General features: G+C 42.9%; 1 protein-coding gene across 7 annotated transcripts in view; it reads right to left on the bottom strand.

Moving 5' to 3' along the window:
- LOC129867468 (arf-GAP with coiled-coil, ANK repeat and PH domain-containing protein 2-like) overlaps nt 1-19,457 on the bottom strand; it is a 66,672-nt gene extending 47,215 nt beyond the window's left edge. For all 7 annotated transcript variants that reach the window (XM_055940899.1, XM_055940903.1, XM_055940900.1 and 4 more), the window contains exons 1-3: nt 19,067-19,457; nt 3,869-3,926; nt 1,478-1,597 (exon numbers count right to left, since the gene is read on the bottom strand). In XM_055940899.1, coding sequence (XP_055796874.1) covers nt 1,478-1,597; nt 3,869-3,926; nt 19,067-19,119 — 231 coding nt within the window. In that variant the 5' untranslated portion in view covers nt 19,120-19,457. The remainder of the gene's footprint in view (nt 1-1,477; nt 1,598-3,868; nt 3,927-19,066) is intronic.
- Between the last annotated feature and the right edge of the window lie 494 nt (nt 19,458-19,951).

Below are 19,951 nucleotides of genomic sequence, written 5' to 3' on the forward strand. Positions count from 1 at the left end.
AACTAGGCAAGTCAGTTAAGAACAAATTCTTATTTACAATGACGGCCTACCGGGGAACAGTGGGGTTAACTGCCTTGTTCAGAGGCAGAAGGACAGATTTTTACCTTGTCAGCTCGGGGATTCCATCCAGCAACCTTTTCGGTTACTAGTCCAACGCTCTAACCACTAGGCTACCTGCTACACTTGTTGTATTCGGCACGTGACAAATAAAGTTAAATATAAAAAATCAAATCAATCTGTATTGTGACGGTATGTTCAGATATACGGGACAGAACAGTGCTGTGTGAAAACATCAGTCTAAGACAAAAATGTTTCATCCATGGATAATAGTCCTATTGTATGAAATAGTCTCACACACATAGTTCCAGGCTGCGACCATTTAGTTGCATTTTGCAACCCTTTGACTTGGCAGTGCGTGCTGCCCTTTCTACATGGTCACTTCACGCCAAACGTCACTTTATTTTTTTAGGAGGTAAAAAATGTGGATTTGGTCAAACAGTAAATGTGCATTATCCTCACAATTCATGTCATTAAAGTCCCGACCTGCTGCTGTGATGAGCAAGCCACTTACTCCCTCTCCCCCCTGCACACTAGGAGAATAAAGTCTTTGTCTTGATTGTAGACTAACATTTCAAAATCCAATTGCAGGAAAAACACACTTAAAAAAGAGAGGAGGGTCTCAGCTTTCTGTAGGTATAATTTTTTATTTCTCATTTGTGCTCTATAGCAACTTTTTTACAACCAAGATTTTTGATATGGCTTTTGAGATCGGGAGTGTGCAAAACGCGCATCGGCCATTGCGAGTGGCTACAACTGCATTGTTTTATTTAGGACATGGAATTTACCGTTCCTGTATGGATGTGTTAAGATTCAAATTATTTCTTCACTACCATCTCAGTAGTCTATTACACATCTTAATAAAGCACTGTGAATGGCTTAATAAGAAATTACTTATTTTGCCTATTGCGTGACGCTTCAGATTTTTTTCCTGGTGTGACCAAATCATGGGCTGGTGCCACCAACTGTAAAATGAAGTGGCACCAGTGGACATTGTTAGTCGAGCCCTGACACACAACACAAAACACACTTATGAGCGATGGGGTATAAACACTGAATTCCAGACTAGTAGAACCGCCGGAGGGTTTTTGAGGTATGGCTAAGAGGAAATCCACGAGAGTCCAGCTACGCCGCTTTGGGTCATTTGAACCTTTAGCAACAATGGTGCTTTCAGGGAGAATTCATCAGCCAGGGCATTCTTTCAGAAAATGCTCTATGGCTGAACTTCAGACCTAGGGGAGAAGCTGTAAAGGAAAGTGACACAAAAAAAAGAACAGAAATGCAGAACCCTCAATGCAGAAATGTGTGAGAAGATAAGAGGAGTCCCAGTAAAGAGAGTCGAGAGTCGAGGAAACTGGCAGTTTTCTAACAGACAGTTTAGACTTGAGAAGCTCAAGCTAAGTTACTATAGTTCTTTTACCTCAATGACTTCATCTTTGGTGGAGCTCGCAGCGAGTTCGCGGATTCCATTGACAAACTGTTTGTTTGCCGTGTTGTAAGCCTTGCCAGCGTCGATCATCCCGATGCATAGCTTCACCAGCTAGAGGTGAGAGAACGAGAGGGAGAGGGATGACAGAAGTGAGTAATGGATGAAATAGTGCTTGCTTTCCACGCTGTCCCTTTAGGCCACTATTCCATGTTCAAACACTGGAAGTTTGATAAATAAACAACTTGGAGAAAGGCTGAGAATCTAAAATTTAAATCCACCAGAAATACACTTTTTATTTTTTATTGTATATAATCCTTGAGAAATAAAAGCTAGACAGTCAGGAAGAATTTAAAATATATATATTAGCAGTATATTGTTATTATGTTTGAGCAGAAGAACACAGCATTAGCCATGGCAAAATGCATAGAATTGCATTAGCGTTGGCTCACAAAACTACCTCCAATTTCCTTCATACTTGACAGAGACATAAATGGTATCCACGAGTTCCTGACTCTAGGGAAGTCGATAAAGAGCCTCATTGTTAAAATACCGAAGTATCCCTTTAAAACTTCAACATCCTCTCAGCTGCATGACAAAATGTGTAGAATAAAAGGAAATTAGCTTTAAAACCGCAAAAAAAGGACACAACTCCATGGATTAATTTGTAGAAAAAAATTTGCAGGAAAATTGCTAAAATGTCTTTACAGCGCCAACGATGGGGGCCTCTAAAATGTTCTCAAATTCACACTCACTGACAGGCCGACCGCGGCCATGACCACCACCCAAGCTCCTTTTTGAGCCAGGAAAAAAAAAAAATGGTCGCTGAGGTTGCATTTTCCTCCCCCTCCCAAGAAAGCTGCGCACTTCAGTGTAACACAGAACCCAAACCGGCTGCGTGCGCCATCGTGCATAAATGTATTTTGTCCCCCTATGCCAAACGCGATCACGACACGCAGGTTAAAATATCAAAACAAACTCTGAACATTCATTTGGGGACAGGTCGAAAAGTATTAAACATGTATGGCAATTTAGATAGTTAGCTTGCACTTGCTAGCTAATTTGTCTTATTTAGATAGCTTCCTGTTGCCAACTAATTTGTCCTGGGATAAACATTGAGTTGTTATTTCACCTGAAATGCACAAGGTCCTCTAATCCGACAACTAATCCACACATAAAAACGGTCAACCGAATCATTTCTAGTTCTCACCTCCTTCCAGGCTTTTTCATCTTTGAACTTATATGGTGATTGGCATCTAAACTTTCATAGTATTACCATGACGACCGGCAACAAAGTTAGTCTTTCAATCACCCACGTGTGTATAACCAATGAGGAGATGGCACGTGGGTATCTGCTTCTATAAACCAATGAGGAGATGGGAGAGGCAGGACTTGCAGCGCGATCTGCGTCAGAAATAGGAATTACTTCTATTTTAGCCATTGGCAACGCAGACGCTCGTTGACGCGCGCGAACAGTGTGGGTGCAATAATTGAATAACAGATTCCTAAATGTATTTTGCGACGCGAGCGGTGTAGTCAGGGTATTAGTGCCATCATTGACTGCTACCTCCTAGATACTTCAATGTTTGTCCTGGAGCAGATTCAATCTTGAAGAATTTTTAAAAATAAATAATAATAATAGCCACTGATTTCCTTGATTATATGACTGGTCATTCAACGCTATTATCTGTAGTTTATATTCTTTACACCCAAGGGGAATTAATATTGTCCCAATGAAGCCTGTTGCTTTAAGATTCAACTTGGTTGTGTGGGTAGCTCTCTTTCTCAATGGCAAGGCCTAGTTTCTAAGAAAAGCCTGAACTTTAGCCTCCTCTTCCAGGCACACCCCTCCATCCCTCACCCTGCAGTCACACCACAACTCCTGGAGCAGATCCTTCTGCTGCAGCGCAACAGGGAAGTGACACCAGGGTATGGTATAAGAGGTGGGGGAGACACCAATAACAATGCAGTCCGCAATCACTGGAGATACTGGAATAGTGAGTAAACTTGCAAGCAATAAGTAAAATCCCACCTCTTCCACCAACAAAACATTTAAAAAAAAAAAAATGCTCCAGTGACTGGCTGCAAGGTCTTTATAGAACTACAAGTGGGATTTCCTCACACTCCTCTTATGTACCCATCTTTCCAGATTGAGACTCTCGTTCCCTCACTCCAGGTCAACTCGTACTGATCTCAGGCCAGTTATAAAAGGGGACCGGCACACCGGGTCACTCCAGGTCAACTCGTACTGATCTCAGGCCAGTTATAAAAGGGGACCGGGACACAGGGTTACTATGACGCGGGAGTGGTTCATCTTCACAAACAGCAGGAGTTCCATCACTGTGTTCATCGCTCCAAGCCCAAATCTGGACCATATGGACTCACCTTGTCGAGTTTGGACTCCAACTCTCCAACATCCCCTTCCACCTCCTCTATAGTGGCCCTGTGAGGAGAAAAACAACATTACAGTTACTCTACTTGTAGAAGGGGGAGCTTCATTTCAACTGATAACAGTCAATGATTTTTTTTTAAAGGATACAAGGGAAAATGGACGGTCGATACACTGCTTTGCACTGGAAGGTGAGTCATTCAACTGAAATGAGCATTCCACGTGATGTTGGTGCTGTGTGTAGGGTTGACGCAGAAAGGAAGCAAAAAGCGGAGGGAAAAGGGAACACACCCCATGAGGGGCCAGATTGAGAGATGACACATTGGGTAACGCCATGGGCCTAAATCTGGCACTTTGTTCCAACTAAAACGTGGCAAAGCACATTTTGGTCTTCCCAGGAACAACACCCTTGGAGCAGCAGCAAGCCACTGGAGAGGAAGAGGAACCTGGAATAACAATTTCAAGACGTCCCTTTAGAAGAGGTCACCAACCTTTTTGAGTCGAGATCACGGAGTTAAAATGACAGCCATGTTTTTTTTTAACATGACTTAAAAAAACAAACATGCAGCATTAACCAACAGTTCTGTAGTAATGAGGTTTGTGCAGTAGGCTATAGGGGCAAAACATCACCGCATATTGGCTTTGCTTGAATTTCCCTGCCAATGCTTTGTTGTTCTTCTCAGCACTGGTAATAGATCCGTTGTATTACATGTGAGGCACAGCTCAGTGAGCATACATTTAAAATTAATTTATATTTTTATGGCTCTGGGCTGATGGAGCCTGCATCTGATGGTCAGTCTCAGCGGAGGGAGAGAGCAGCAGAATAAGGGTCCGCCTCTCAAAGTCCCTCCGCTCTCACTTTCTTCTGCCGACACTGACCCAAAGGGAACACTGTCTTCCAGCTGAGGGAAAACTCGAAGTTGTACCACATTAATTCTGCCTCATGCACAAAATCACGTTACTCCTACGACCAGAGAAAGTGAAACATTCTTTGATAAAGAACAAGCCGCTAATAACAAAGCAAGCTTATCGATAAACCTTTGTACTCATGCATTACTGCTGCAGTGCTGGTTGTAGCGGGAGTGGAAGTAGGAGAACATGCTTTTTATGACTTCTAAAAGTATTGAATAGAAAGTAGGGCTGTCCAACAGCAACATCTTAATCTACCGAGAGTCGTCTGTTCTTTCGACCAATTGATTTTTCCATAGACACATCCTCTGTGTTTTAATCAACTACATGCACTGAGCTTGTCTGGTGTTAAGCGCACTGTTAAACAAAATCATTTTACACAAATGACTAGAGGGAGTCCGACCGCAATTGATTTGATCAAGGAAAGAGGGTTATTATTATATTCTGACAATTTATAACATTGTAAACAGTAAAATTATATAAGTAAAAACCAGAGAGTATGTTCTAACGAAAAAAAAAAAAAAAAGTCACGCTTTTATTAAAGCAAAGATTAAAAAACAGCCGAATTTGTAAAATTGTTTATCCATGTGGTTGCGCGAGGCTTGGTGCTCACTGAATCACAAGCAGGATCTGTCTTATTTCTGTACATATATGGATGATTTCTAAAACCAGGTACATTTAACTGTTAGGCTGTTGATTATAGACCTAATTAAGTTGGGGTTCTCTCGCTCTCTCTCTCTCTTCACTTGTCTTAGACAATGAAGGCAAGGGCTGTTTTCTCGTCTCCTCACTCCACCGTATTGTTCTCAACACCAATAAGCTGGGTAACTTTGCTATTATGCACATAGCAACATGGTCTAAGAAAAGCAGAAGCACCTACCACCGACTGAACGAGACTAATAATAAAAACATGTTTATAAAGAACGCAAGGCTGGTCTTTGTTCTTTATTCAGAAATGTTTGGTAATCAACTAGGAATGCCTTGGAGACCGACCAGTTGGTGATCACTACTTTAGACTCTCAATTCGACTGAGAACTTTGAGCCCTTATGTGAACTTATACAGGACCTGTTAGTGAAAATTATTTGAGAACCTTGCGACCGAACACGAATAAATCCTTCTGACGCATTGGCTGGTGATGTTGGCACTTTGTCCTCGTCATATCTACATTTGATAAGAGAGTAGAATGGAAGACGGATACAGTACAAGCATAGCTCTTTGAATACGCTGTGCCCTTAACCCCTTTCTGTACCCTCCCCTCCATGTCCTTCTCCCACGCCGTACTTTCATCTGTCCTGTTAAATCAATAAAATACGTAACTCAGACATTCTGCAATCCAGCTATACATCAGGGCTGGGAATTGCCAGGGACCTCACGATACGATCACGATACTTAGGTGCCAATAGGATATGTATTGCGATTCGACAGCAATTTTATTGCGACTCGATGTTCCAAACATATTGCTCACCATATATCGCTGCAGAGGGAAGAGAACATAAGAAAACGAGTTGATCAGTCATGGAAATAGAAGGGCTGATAACAAAACGGGCTTCCCATTTAAACAGACAAGTTATGAAAGAAGAAATACTGGCGTTTTGGTGCAGGTACAGCAAACTAGCTCAATAATAATATCCCGATATGTAACTGTATTGATTCCCCCTCACTCCTAAATATCAATTATGTAGGCCTATACTATTTAATTCAGCCCATACAGTGCATTCAGAAAGTATTCAGACCCCTTGACTTATTCAAAATGTGGTAACAATAGAGCCTTATTCTAAAATGGATTAAATTGTTTGTTTTTCCCCCTCAATCTACAAACAATACCCCATAATGACAAAGCAAAAATGGGTTTTGACATTTTTTTTTTGCAAATGTATGAAAATTAGTTGACGCACCTGCATGCATGCATGCATACATAAATGTTTACAAATTTCTAAACGTGTGTGTATACATGTCTAAAAACCTGTTTTCACTGTCATTCTGGGGTATTGTGTGTAGATTGATGAAAACAAAATATTAAAATATATTTTAGAATGACGCTATAATGCAACAAAATGTGGAAAAAGTCAATACACTAAGTTAATGAGTGCAGAGTTAGTCTGGGATATTCCTCAGTACCGCAAACACATACTGCAGTGAAAGCTTATCTGGTTTCCTCCAAACATCCTAGCGTCGTTCCTCATCTGGATAATGGGCCAACGATAGGGATCAGCGAGTCTGAATAAGCGTGTGGTAGTGGCGATTGGGAAAGTTGGAATAATCCCCTTTGGGTTTGATGCGATGTCATTGGGGTTGAATGGTGCATCCGGCGTAATCAAATAAAGGCAGTGTAGCCGGGGGGGGGGGGGGGGGGGGGGGGCAGGCTGAAGAGCCCATCCAAAACCCCTCCAGCTGTTTCTATGACTGCCACGTCCCGCCACAGCATCTGGCAGCGGAGTGTGAATAACAATATGCAAACATGTTGCTGTCGACTCCTAGAGCAGTGAGAAGATGCTTCGAAGATCACCTCCCCCACAACTCCGCCCTTAAAGACTACTCCGTCCGTCTGTCCCTGTCAGTGTGTATGGGAGATATGCAGACAGACGCGTTCTCTTAATACTAAGTTTTCAGAATGTTGTCAAAGAAATGTTTTCTGGCTACTGGCATAACATGGAGCTAAACAACTTATCAAACACACCTACACCGAACAAACAAACAGTAGGGAGTAGTAGTAAAAGCCTTTTTTACAGACACTATGCATCCTCACAGTCTGACAGCTGTCCAAATGACAACTGTTTATCAGGAACTGGCTGAAGCCAAAAGAGGTATGACTCTAGCCACCCAGTATATTTCATCTAGGTTGATATGAGCTGCCACTGATTACTACTTGCAATGTGCAATATAGACACACGTCAAAGAAGATAATGTTAGACTGCACACTCCAGCAGCTGAAGAAGATAATGGTAGACTCCAGCAGCTGAAGAAGATAATGTTAGACTGCACACTCCAGCTGCTGAAGAAGATAATGTTAGACTGCACACTCCAGCAGCTGAAGAAGATAATGGTAGACTGCACACTCCAGCTGCTGAAGAAGATAATGGTAGACTGCACACTCCAGCTGCTGAAGAAGATAATGGTAGACTGCACACTCCAGCTGCTGAAGAAGATAATGGTAGACTGCACACTCCAGCTGCTGAAGAAGATAATGGTAGACTGCACACTCCAGCTGCTGAAGAAGATAATGGTAGACTGCACACTCCAGCTGCTGAAGAAGATAATGGTAGACTGCACACTCCAGCTGCTGAAGAAGATAATGGTAGACTGCACACTCCAGCTGCTGAAGAAGATAATGGTAGACTCCAGCAGCTGAAGCAGTTGATTCCACACCAACTACACAAAATACCACTTACTTTGCATTGGATAATCCCCCCCCTGTTTAAAAAATAAAATAGATTGGGACTAAATTAAAGAAACAAATGGATTCAACCGCTTAAATTATCCCTGTGCTCTCCACAATGACAGAGCACTGTTAAATCAAAATGGCTGTGTCTGGGTGGCCACAGACAAATGCCATTTCATTGATTTATCATTCATAATCAAAAGGTTAAGCTGGATGACTATGCCTCCTGGAGAATATCAATGGAAGATGACTAGGGTATGAATCACAAATGTAACATTGCGATGACAACACTAACTCAACAATATCTAACTTTAAGGCCAGACTTAAAAGGTTATGGCCAACTTCATATCCCCCTGGGAATAGCGTAGCACTTGGGCTAACTAGTCTGGTAATTAATGGAGGTTTGTTCTGGTCAATTCCTTTTAAAAATCCCAATAGCTGCTATCAAACCCAAATCTAAATGAATTGGCCCACTTTCCTGCTCTCTATAGCCAAGAGAAAACAAATGTTTTCTTTTAATATGAAACTCTGCTTCGGGGGAGAACTGGTGAAAGTGCTGACAGACGATAAGGCGTGATTCCGGCGAACAAAATCTAGGACGTAGCCTCACAGCCACGGCCTGGGAGCGAGTCCCATTGTATGTCTGTATAATGAGCAGAGAGCGCAAGTGTCACACTAATGAGGGCAGTTCAGAGACAAAGGCAGCGCTTTAGACCAGGAATTCACAGACACATCAAAGCTATAAAAAAAACAGGCCCAGCTATCAGTACCGCTACCGTTAGGCACTAATGCTGCCGCCGCTACCGTTAGGCACTAATGCTGCCGCCGCTACCGTTAGGCACTAATGCTGCCGCCGCTACCGTTAGGCACTAATGCTGCTGCTACCGTTAGCACTAGTCTTCTAAACGTACAGCTACCGTTTAAAACAGTTACTGCTTATATTTAAGCTACCACCACAGCTGGGCAAATGCAGAGACCCTGCTAGGCTAATTCTGCACTTATGCTGTGTGAGTAATGTTAACTAAGCCTTTGTCTACCCATATACCGCTTCCACAAACTCCGTGGCGTCTGCTGTCACCACCGGCTGGCTATATTGCGGTTGTCAGTGACTAAGTTCCTACTGCACCAAACTACGGGTCATTGCATCATAAGCAGGCTGTAATTAGCATGAAAGAGTAGGATGATACTGAGCTTTGAGAGATCAACAACCTCCAAGGGTCTAATAATCAAGTCAGTACGGATAGTCGAGTTTAGGCAACATAATGAACAGAAACATTAGGATCGCTTCATTTACCAATAGTTAAGCAGGCCTAACTGTGAGAGAGGAAATATTGATTTTCTTCACCTGTTTAGGTGAAAGCATAGCAAGAAACTGCAGCTGTTTTCACAACACCAGCTGCATACTTGGAGGAATATGGGGTATTTGTATGTGTTGGTCCAATGAAGCGATAGCAATACCTCCAACGCCAGTGTTTCCCTAATATGCATTTAGACACCGCCGCTGCTTAAACAAAGCCCCCTCCCGCACAAATAAAATAAGAGTAAATATCACACACACATTCATTCAAGGGTTTTTCTTAATATGTACTACTTTCTACATTGTAGAATAATAGTGAAGACATCAAAACTATGAAATACCACATATGGAATCAAGTAGTAACAGAAAAAAAGTGTTAAATACATATATTTTATATTCTTCAAAATGTAGCCACTGTTTGCCTTGACAGCTTTGCACGCTCTTGGCATTCTCTCAACCAGCATCATGAGATAGTCATCTGGAATGCTTTTCCAACAGTCTTGAAGGAGTCCCCACATATGCTGAGCACTGGTTGGCTGCTTTTCCTTCACTCTGGTCCAACTCATCCCAAACCATCTCAATTGGGTTGAGGTTGGGTGATTGTGGAAGCCAGGTCATCTGATGCAGCACTCCATCACTCTCCTTGGTCAAATAGCCCTTACACAGCCTGGTGGTGTGTTTTGGGTTATTGTCCTGTTGAAAAACAAATGATAGTGGGACTAAGCGCAAACCAGATGGGATGGTGTATCGCTGCAGAATGCTGTGGTAGGCATGCTGGTTAAGTGTGCCTTGAATAACATTTTTAAAAAATCACTGACAAGGTCACCAGCAAAGCACCCACACACCTCCATGCTTCACGGTGGGAACCACACATGCGGAGATCATCCGTTCACCTACTCTGCGTCTCACAAAGACATGGCGGTTGGAATAAAAAATCTCAAATTTGGACTCATCAGAGCAAAGGACATATTTCCACCGGTCTAATGTCCATTGCTCGTGTTTCTTGGCCCAAGCAAGTCTCTTCTTCTTATTGGTGTCCTTTAGTAGTGGTTTCTCTGCAGCAATTCGACCATTGAACTCTGTGAAGCATTTATTTGGGCTGCAATCAATCTGAGGTACAGTTAACTCTAATGAACTTATCCTCTGTAGTAGAGGTAACTGGTGGTTTTTGCAACAGCACTTGAAGAAACTTTCAAAGTTTATGACATTTTCTGCATTGACTGACCTTCATGTTTTAAAGTAATGATGGACTGTCGCTTCTCTTCGCTTATTTGAGCTGTTCTCTGGAAAATAATATGGACTTTACCAAATAGGGCTATCTTCTGTATACCACCCCTACCTTGTCAAAACACAACTGATTGGCTTAAACGCATTATGAAGGAATGAAATTCCACAAATTACCTTTTAACAAGGCACACCAGTTAATTGAAATGCATTCCATGTGACTACCTCATGAAGCTGGTTGAGAGCATGCCAAGAGTGTGCAAAGCTGTAATCAAGGCAAAGGGTGGCTACTTGGAATAATCTGTTTTGATTTGTTTAAAACTTTTTGGGTTACTACATGATTCCATAGGTCTTATTTCTTAGTTTGTCTTCACTATTATTCTACAATGTAGAAAATAGTAAAAAGAAAAGAAAACCCCTGGAATGAGTAGGTGTCTAAACTTTTGACTGGTAGTGTATATATAGAAATAAACAGAAATAACTAATTTACATAAGTATTCAGACCCTTTGCTATGAGACTCTAAATTGAGCTCAGGTGCATCCTGTTTCCATTGATCAACCTTGAGATGTTTCTACAACTTGGGAGTCCACCTGTGGTAAACTCAATTGATACTAAGGACATGCCACTGGCTTTGAGTAAAGCCAGCGTGACTATGTATGCGGATGACTCAACACTATACACGTCAGCTACTACAGCGACTGAAATGATTGCAACACTTAAGAGCTGCAGTTAGTTTCAGAATGGGAGGCAAGGAATAAGTTAGTCCTAAATATTTCAAAAACTAAAAGCATTGTAATTTGGACAAATCATTCACTAAACCCTAATCCTCAACTAAATATTGTAATGAATAATGTGGAAATTGAGCACGATGAGGAGACTAAACTGCTCGGTGTAACCCTGGATTGTAAACTGTCATGGTCAAAACATATTGATACAACAGTAGCTAAGATGGGGAGAAGTCTGTCCATAATAAAGCATTTCTCTGCATTCTTTACACGATCAACAAGTCAGGTCCTTCAGCCTGAGATTGACTTCATCACTACATGTATTTGTGAGAGGTATTGACATGTTGAATGCACAGAGCTGTCTGTTTGAACTACTGGCACACAGCTCGGACACCCATGCATACCCCACAAGAGGTCTCTTCACAGTGCCCAAGTCCAGAACAGACTATGGGAAGAGCACAGTACTACATAGAGCCACGACTATGGAACTCTATTCCACAGATGCAAGCAGTAGAATCAGATTATTATAATTTTTTAAACAAAAATACACCTTATGGAACAGCAGGGAATGTGAAGCACAAAAACATAGGCAGACATGCATACAAACACACAATAAAATATGCACTACACACACGTACACATGGATTTTGTGTTGTAGATATGTGGTAGTAGAGTAGAGGCCTGAGGGAACAGTGTGTTGTGAATATATTGTAAAAAAATATATATATAAATGTATAACTGGCTTAAATGTTTCTGGACCCCAGAAGGAACAAATGGGGATCCATAATACAAATCTCTGCAGCACTCCACTAATTAGGCCTTTATGGTAGAGTGGCCAGACGCCACTCCTCAGTAAAAGACACATGGCAAACTCCAAGCGGGCTGTCAAAAGTCAACTAAAGGACACTCAGACCATGAGAAACAAGATTCTTGGGTCTTGTTCGAACCAAGATAGAACTCTTTGGCCTGAATGCCAAGCATCACATCTGGAGGAAACCTGGCACCATCTTTATGGTGAAACATGGTGGTGCCAGCATCATGCTGTGGGGATGTTTTTCAGCAGCAGGGACTTGCATACTAGTCAGGATCAAGGCAAAGATGAATGGAGCAAAGTTCAGAGAGATCCATGATGAAAACCTGCTCCAGAGCGCTCAAGACATCCGACTGGGGCAAAGGTTCACCTTCCAACAGGACAACAAGCATACAGCCAAGACAACGCAGGAGTGGCTTCGGGAGAGCCCGGAGTTGAACCCGATCTAACATCTCTGGAGAGACCTGAAAATAGCTGAGCAGGGACGCTCCCAATCCAACGTGACAGAGCTTGAGAGGATCTGCAGAGAAGAATGGGAGAAGCTCCCCAAATACAGGTGCCAAGTTTGTAGCGTCATACCTAAGAAGACTTGAGGCTGTCATCGCTGCTTCAACAAAGTACTGAGTAAAGGGTCTGAATACTTACGCAAATGTGATTTCAGTTTCTTATTTGTAATACATTTGTAGAAATGTCTAAAACCAGTTTTTGCTTTGACATGAGGTCTTGTGTGTAGATTGATAAGGGGGAAAAAACTATTTAATCCTTTTTAGAATAAATTGTGTGTGTCTTGGGGGGGGGGTCAAGGGGTCTGAATACTTTCACAGCATATCCAAACATTAAAACGCATTGGTAAAGTACCAGACACAGTACTCGGGTCTGCAGCGCTAGACTTTAAATAGGATGCACTTCAAAGAAAACTGCCGTCGGTGCAGAATAATGAAATTGGACGCTAACTTGAAGAATATTGTTAATTCATAAAGGCTCCTACAGCAGCAGAATGATTGTATCTTGCGCCAACACATCTTAAATTGTTATAATACATTGGTTATTACCACATCCTTACCTATTTGCTTTTTTTTTTTTTTAAGTCCAGCTTCCATCCGATCAGCACCAGAACTCAAGCTGAGCTGTGCTAAAAGCAACATTATGGAGATAGAGGTGTCTCTTCTTCCTCTCACAGGGATCTTGGCCAAAATGCAGGTATCTGCGTCTCGCCATCTAAAAATAAAGACGGCTAGCCGCCAAAAAGGCAGACAGGGAGTCATCTGAAGAGGTGGTAATCTGGTCTACTTCCATTTCACAATCCACGCTGGGAGAAAGGCCAGGGTATGACCGGAAAGACCTGCACACTCAGTAACCTCTAATGTGAGTCAGTGTGAAAGTATGTGAATACAGATTTCCCTCTCAGAAGAAGCCAGACAACAGAACAATTGTTTAAAAAAGAAAAGAAAATCATGTGCAAAAATTGACAGAGGAACTGTTTCGTGCAGTTCGTGTGTGAGTGAGATTCAGGCTGGTGTGTGGCATGAAGGAGGCTGAAACAGGTCCACGAAGACTCATTTCAGTCAAGTCTGGGGAAACCACAGCAATAACAGAGAGGAGGCCGTCTAGGCCACGAGGTAGACGCAGCCTCAAGGCACTGGTCCAAGACAATGTGTTGGGTTTGGCTGCTGTAGTTTAGATTCAGTTTATCAGGGAAGATACGATCTCTTCAGGGAAGAGAAAGCTGATCCTAGATCGGTGTTTGGGGAGAGCTTTGACATCAAGGCCCAGGGACTGGCCGGCCCACCATCAACGTTCTTGAACTGTGGTGAATGTATCCCGGTGCTGTCCTCTGCATTATCAATGTCAGTGATGAGGTGTCAGCTGTGGGTTTGTCAATGAGACATGTCAAATTGCTACCACTATGGAGTGGCCTATGACATCATGTAAATGGCACTCAGCCAAGCTCGGTTTCTGCATAACTTTCAATTACAAAGAATGTCACAGGGTGAGAACAACTTAGGTCCTACTTCATCTGTACCAAGTCCTATATATATATAGCACCCCTTTTAGACCAAACCACTCAAGTCGCCCAGGCTGACACACACACACACAATCCGCTATACCATTTCACAATGCAGAGCTACAAATGGGAGGGTGTGGACAGGCTTGTCAAGACAGAGAGTAGTGGGGAGTCAGTTTAGCCTACATTCAGCCTTCTCACCCATGTCCACACCACAAAGACAATCAAATGGCCATAATAGAGGTTCTGGAGCACTGATTTTGACCTGTATCGTTTCTAAAAACACACGTAATGACCTCCCTCCCAATGACTCATTGAGCGTTGCCTGTGTAAACCTCTGGCTACTTAGAGGAGGTTTGCTGACTGTGAGCCAAGAGGGGTTTGTGTGGTAGGCTTAGGAGCTGGAGTGAGGTATTTAAAAACAGGTTAGTCACACTATTGGGTTGCAAATTTCTGGGAACTTCCTATAAATTCCCTGGTGTACTCTAGAATCAGGAGAGAAGAAGCAGAAAATCCAGAATCATCCAAACAGGATTTCTGGAACACAAGGGAATTTATTGAATGTTCCAGGAATTTTGATCCCCGTAACACCTCCCAAATCAAAAGCCGTGTCTCACAGCCTCTTCCTGACAACTTTTGAGGACGTCGATATCATGTAGGATCCTACGAGACAAGCAGAAAGTGTGGTGTGAGAAGGACAGGATGACAGTCCCAACATTGATACTTCTACTTCATTACTTCTCTGTAACTCGAGACGGAAAAATTAAAGACTGGGTCGAGCCCCTGTGCTGTGGCGTATATCCTGTAATTGTTAGAGAGCGGGGATGTGTTGGAGGGGGGGCGGGGGGGGGGGTCCCGCTGGGGTAAAAACCCAACATTACACACAAACTCTAAGGAATAACAAACAAGATCAAATCCTTGGTGGTAAAATTCAAATGAAGGATCTTAGGCAAAGTACAGTATGGCCCCATATGGTTTAGGCTAAGTGACTCAATGAGTAAGCATGTGTGTGATTGGGTGTGTCATTTAGTTACAGTAACTAGGGAGCCAGTCCAAGGGAGAACCACAATCAGTGTGTTACCTAGTTCTTCACACGTCCTCTGACTCCATCCAGAACTCTGACGATCCCCATACCACTACTCTGTTGCAGTGTAAATCGGCTGACGATCCCCATACCATTACTCTGTTGCAGCGTAAATCGGCTGACGATCCCCATTCCACTACTCTGTTGCAGTGTAAATCGGCTGACGATCCTCATTCCACTAATCTGTTGCAGTGTAAATCGGCTGACGATCCTCATTCCACTACTCTGTTGCAGTGTAAATCGGCTGACGATCCCCATTCCACAACTCTGTTGCAGCGTAAATCGGCTGACCGCCTTCTTAAGTGCTCTGCTCAACTGTAGGCTAGATCTAAAGGCGTACCCAAAAGTCAGTCATAACCACAAACCTCAACCTTGATTATACCCATTTTAAAAAGACAGCGATAAATATTTAATTAGCTACTATACCCAGTAGTGTCCCAGCTGCTCAATAGTCGGTTAAGCAGACATGTCCTGTGTGTTCATTGCTAATGATATCCCATAAAATCCAGAGGGAATCGTAGATTAGGCTGAGGCTACATCAGGCGTGCATATGAGCTCACCTGAAGGGTAGCAAAGACGTTAGTTTACAACCCACACTTCACATCTGTGACGGAACAAACTCAAAAGGCTAACTAAAGTAAGCCCAGGGACTGGCCGGTCCACCATCAACGTTCTTGAACTGTGGTGAATGTATCCCGGTGCTGTCCTCTGCATTATCAATGTCAGTGATGAGGTGTCAGCTGTGGGTTTGTCAATGAGACATGTCAAATTGCTACTACTATGGAGTGGCCTATGACATCATGTAAATGGCACTCAGCCAAGCTCGGTTTCTGCATAACTTTCAATTACAAAGAATGTCACAGGGTGAGGAGGAAAGAGAACATAAGGACAATCCAGAATTGCAAAATGAAACAGCAAACTTCCTCAAATGCTGAATATACTGTAGGCTGAAATTAATGTGTCAAACAACAGTGCGCAAAACCAAACTGTCACAAAAATATATATCTATATATTCCACAACGGGCCGAGTGTCTGCAGGTTTTTGCCTTTTCTTTCCAATTAAGCCCTAGACAGCCAGGTGAGGAGAGTACCTTATTAATTAGTGAGCTTAATTAACCAAGTACAAGGGTGGAGCGAAAACCTGCAGACACTCAGCCCTTCGTGGAATGAGTTTGACACGTGCTTTAAAGCCTAAAATTTGGTTCAAAGTTCATCAAAAGCTGACATATAGTCTAGTCTAGGCCTAACTGTCACTGAAAACTTTTGACTGTAGATAAGTGCGCTAGAGTATTTATTTCAGTAATCTCATAACATATTGCAAATAAGGTCTACAGAATCAGCAGCCTTTTGGCATCCGAGTCCCGGAGCAGTTGTTGAAAACAGGTTTCAGGGCTGCACGATAACTCCGGCTACATCTAAAAATGAGACCTTAGAGGTGGTAATGTGGGGTGTAGCCTACCCACTTGGGGGAGGCAAAAAAAACAAAAAACATCATTCATTGACACAGAGTTGAAAGTGCACACACACACACACACACACACACACACACACACACACACACACACACACACACACACACACACACAAATGGAAACAGATGTCAAAAGACAGTTGTGCTTTGCTGGTCTGCATCCCCGTTTTCATCCATTACTCGCCCGCTCTCTTTGTTCTCTTCTCTGCCAAATCAAACACGATGGAAAACAGAGTGAAGAAATGGTGGTCAAAGTGGAAAGACTGTATGTTGTTGAAGGATCTTTGGCAAATTCTAACCCACAATGAACCCCAGAGGTGCTTAGGGTCAGGCGACTGGAAGCGACGACCCCCACAGTGCAGGGGTCAGTAGAAACCTGGCCTCTGTCCATAGGTCTACCTGTCACAGTGTAAGTGTAACGGATGTGAAATGGCTAGCTAGTTAGCGGTGGTGCGCGCTAATAGCCTTTCAATCGGTTACGTCACTTGCTCTGAGACCTTTAAGTAGTGGTTCCCCTTGCTCTGCAAGGGCCGCGGCTTTTGTGAAGCGATGGGTAACGATGCTTCATGGGTGACTGTTGTTGATGTGTGCAGAGGGTCCCTGGTTCGAGCCCGGGTTGGGGCGAGGGGACGGACGTAAAGTCATACTGTTACATAGGGGTCAGTAGAAACCTGGCCTCTGTCCATAGGTCTACCTGTCACAGTGTACTGCACTGATGGCTGTCTGACAAAAGCTCACAGATTAACCAACTTCCTGACAGATGAGGGTTTACAGCATGTTATCTTTATAATATTATTCCCTTAAACAAGGTGCTATGGAGGTGAAAAGAGAATCACTATAGATATTGTTTGTGGGTCTGTGAGGGACTGTAGGCATCATTCACAGGGTTCCTCCCCATGATATTTTTAAAACAAGGTGTTGCCCGCTGAGTACAGCGGGGAGGCACGGAGGGGGGGGGGGGGGGGTGGGGGGGGGGGGCAGTGACACCCTTTGGACTAAGATTTTTGCACACCTCTGCCATTTCCTGCGATCAAGAGCAAATTTTTTTTGCCTTATATGATAACAAATACAAAAAAGAAAAGTGGCACAAACAGTCCACTAGAGCAGAGCAGCACCTCTTACATTCTGCAGATAGGGAAACTAGGCTGTGTGATATGACAACATCCTCTGTAGCTCAGTTGGTGGATCATGGCACTTGCAATCCCAAAATAGTGGGTTCAATTCCCAGGACCACCCATACGTTAAAAAAAAAAAATATGCACGCATGCCTAAGGTGCTCTGCCTAACTGCATCTGCTCAATGGCATATATTATGATATTGCAGGCATTTTGAGTCTTGTGAAGGAGCCAAAACAAAAGCACAGGTGCCACCACCACAACCAGAGTACCAGTCATGGTTTCACACTCAGCTGACTAAGGCTTTTTGTTCATCCCCCAAGCTGATCCTTGAGGGGGAAAAGCCTCTTTCCACATTTCCTGCCAACAACTTTCTACCATCTGCTTCTCATTTCATAAGAGAGGATGTTGTTCAGCGCAGAGGGAGGGGAGGGGGCAGTCCGAGAGGAAGTGGTGGCTCTTTCTCAAAGCTTGGGAAGCCCAAGTTTCACTGAATAGGATGAAATAACAATGTGATAACAAAAAGGCAAAACATTTGACTACATAAGGTGGAAAACCTTTGATAGGCTGACGCATCTTGTACAGCTTCAAAGCAAGCACAGGGCATTATATTAGAGCTATTAACTGCCTACTATTCTTGATGACAATGTAATGAGGTCAATGACAGCACTGTTGAAAACCTAGAACCAAGCTGTAATGTTAACTACTACTGTAACATCATGAGCAATAAACTTGCAACTTTATGGTTGCCAGTTGAGACCTCTGGGATGTTCATTTTTCATGTTGGTAATAAGAATATATGGCAACCTCCCATCCACCAAATAAACCAAAGAAAATAAGTTATTGTGATGCGGTTACAATGCAGGTAGCATTGTACAACTGAGTTGACCCTGGCAGTGAAAATGGCAATCGTTTTCACTTCGCTAGCTACCATTCCTCTTCAGAATCAAATAATCTAGTCGTTGTACTGACATTTTGTTGTTATTCCGTCTCACATACACAGATAAATGGTTAGGTAATTTAGCTAGCTAGGGGACAAGAGCTGAGTCCCCTGACCTATCAAGCTAATTATTTTGACATGAAGCAAGCTAACGTCACCGTAATGTTAGCTCGCTAAATTTACTAATTTGTCAGATAATGTAGGAACAAAGTAGCAAGGACACTTGGTCTACCTGAATCTTGGAGAGTCTTTGAGACATTCCTCGAATTCCACCGTTATCTTCATCTTCTTTAACAAGTAAAAACAGGGATTAAAAAACTAGGATTAAAAACAGCTGTCCCTTGCCTTGGACTCGGCTACCCGCTAATAACGTTACCGTTAGAGAGCTGGGAATCAATCCATAAAACGTCGGCAAACTGGCCAGCTTGCCGCTGTGTGGCTGGCTGGCAAATAATAGGTTCCCAACAATGCAACCATAAACAATTACAAGTAAAATAACTACTTAAATAAAGATCAAAAATTGATATTGTTTTTGTTAAATTTAATATGAAAAGAACGCTTCACTAGCTAGATCATAGCAGCCAGTGGGATGAGGCTTTTCATTTCACGCATACAATACAAGCTTCTGCTGTATCTACGAATCATCGTGTCCAGTGCTTCCTGATCCATGAAAAACGACTTGAGTGATACTTGGAACATCCAAAGAGAACGCTGTCTTCAGGACTAGAGGCTGGACATGTGGTAATTTCGGGAACTGTAACCATAGAGATAAATAGAGGACTCCTCTTTGTGTATCTGTGCGAGTGTAGCGTCTGTGATCACATAGGCCATGTTGAAGTACATTTTCTTCTTAAAGATTGGCTGAGTCCTCTTAATGACCCGGTTGAACATGACACCAACATGGTCACCAGGAGGGATCAGCCAATGACGTTGGAAGTCCCAACCAGTCGACTAAATTAAAATGGTGGACGCTTTTCAAATGGCCCTGCCCATGCTAATGCCAAAGATGTTTATAATTAACCCAGGATGGGGGAAAAAAACAGGCTGTTGTCCAATGGGAGCAAATGAATCATAGTGGGCAGAGCCAAGCAAGGAGGTGGGCAGAGCCAAGCACAAG

Source organism: Salvelinus fontinalis, chromosome 12 (assembly GCF_029448725.1).
Source record: "Salvelinus fontinalis isolate EN_2023a chromosome 12, ASM2944872v1, whole genome shotgun sequence".
Classification (NCBI taxonomy): domain Eukaryota; kingdom Metazoa; phylum Chordata; class Actinopteri; order Salmoniformes; family Salmonidae; genus Salvelinus; species Salvelinus fontinalis.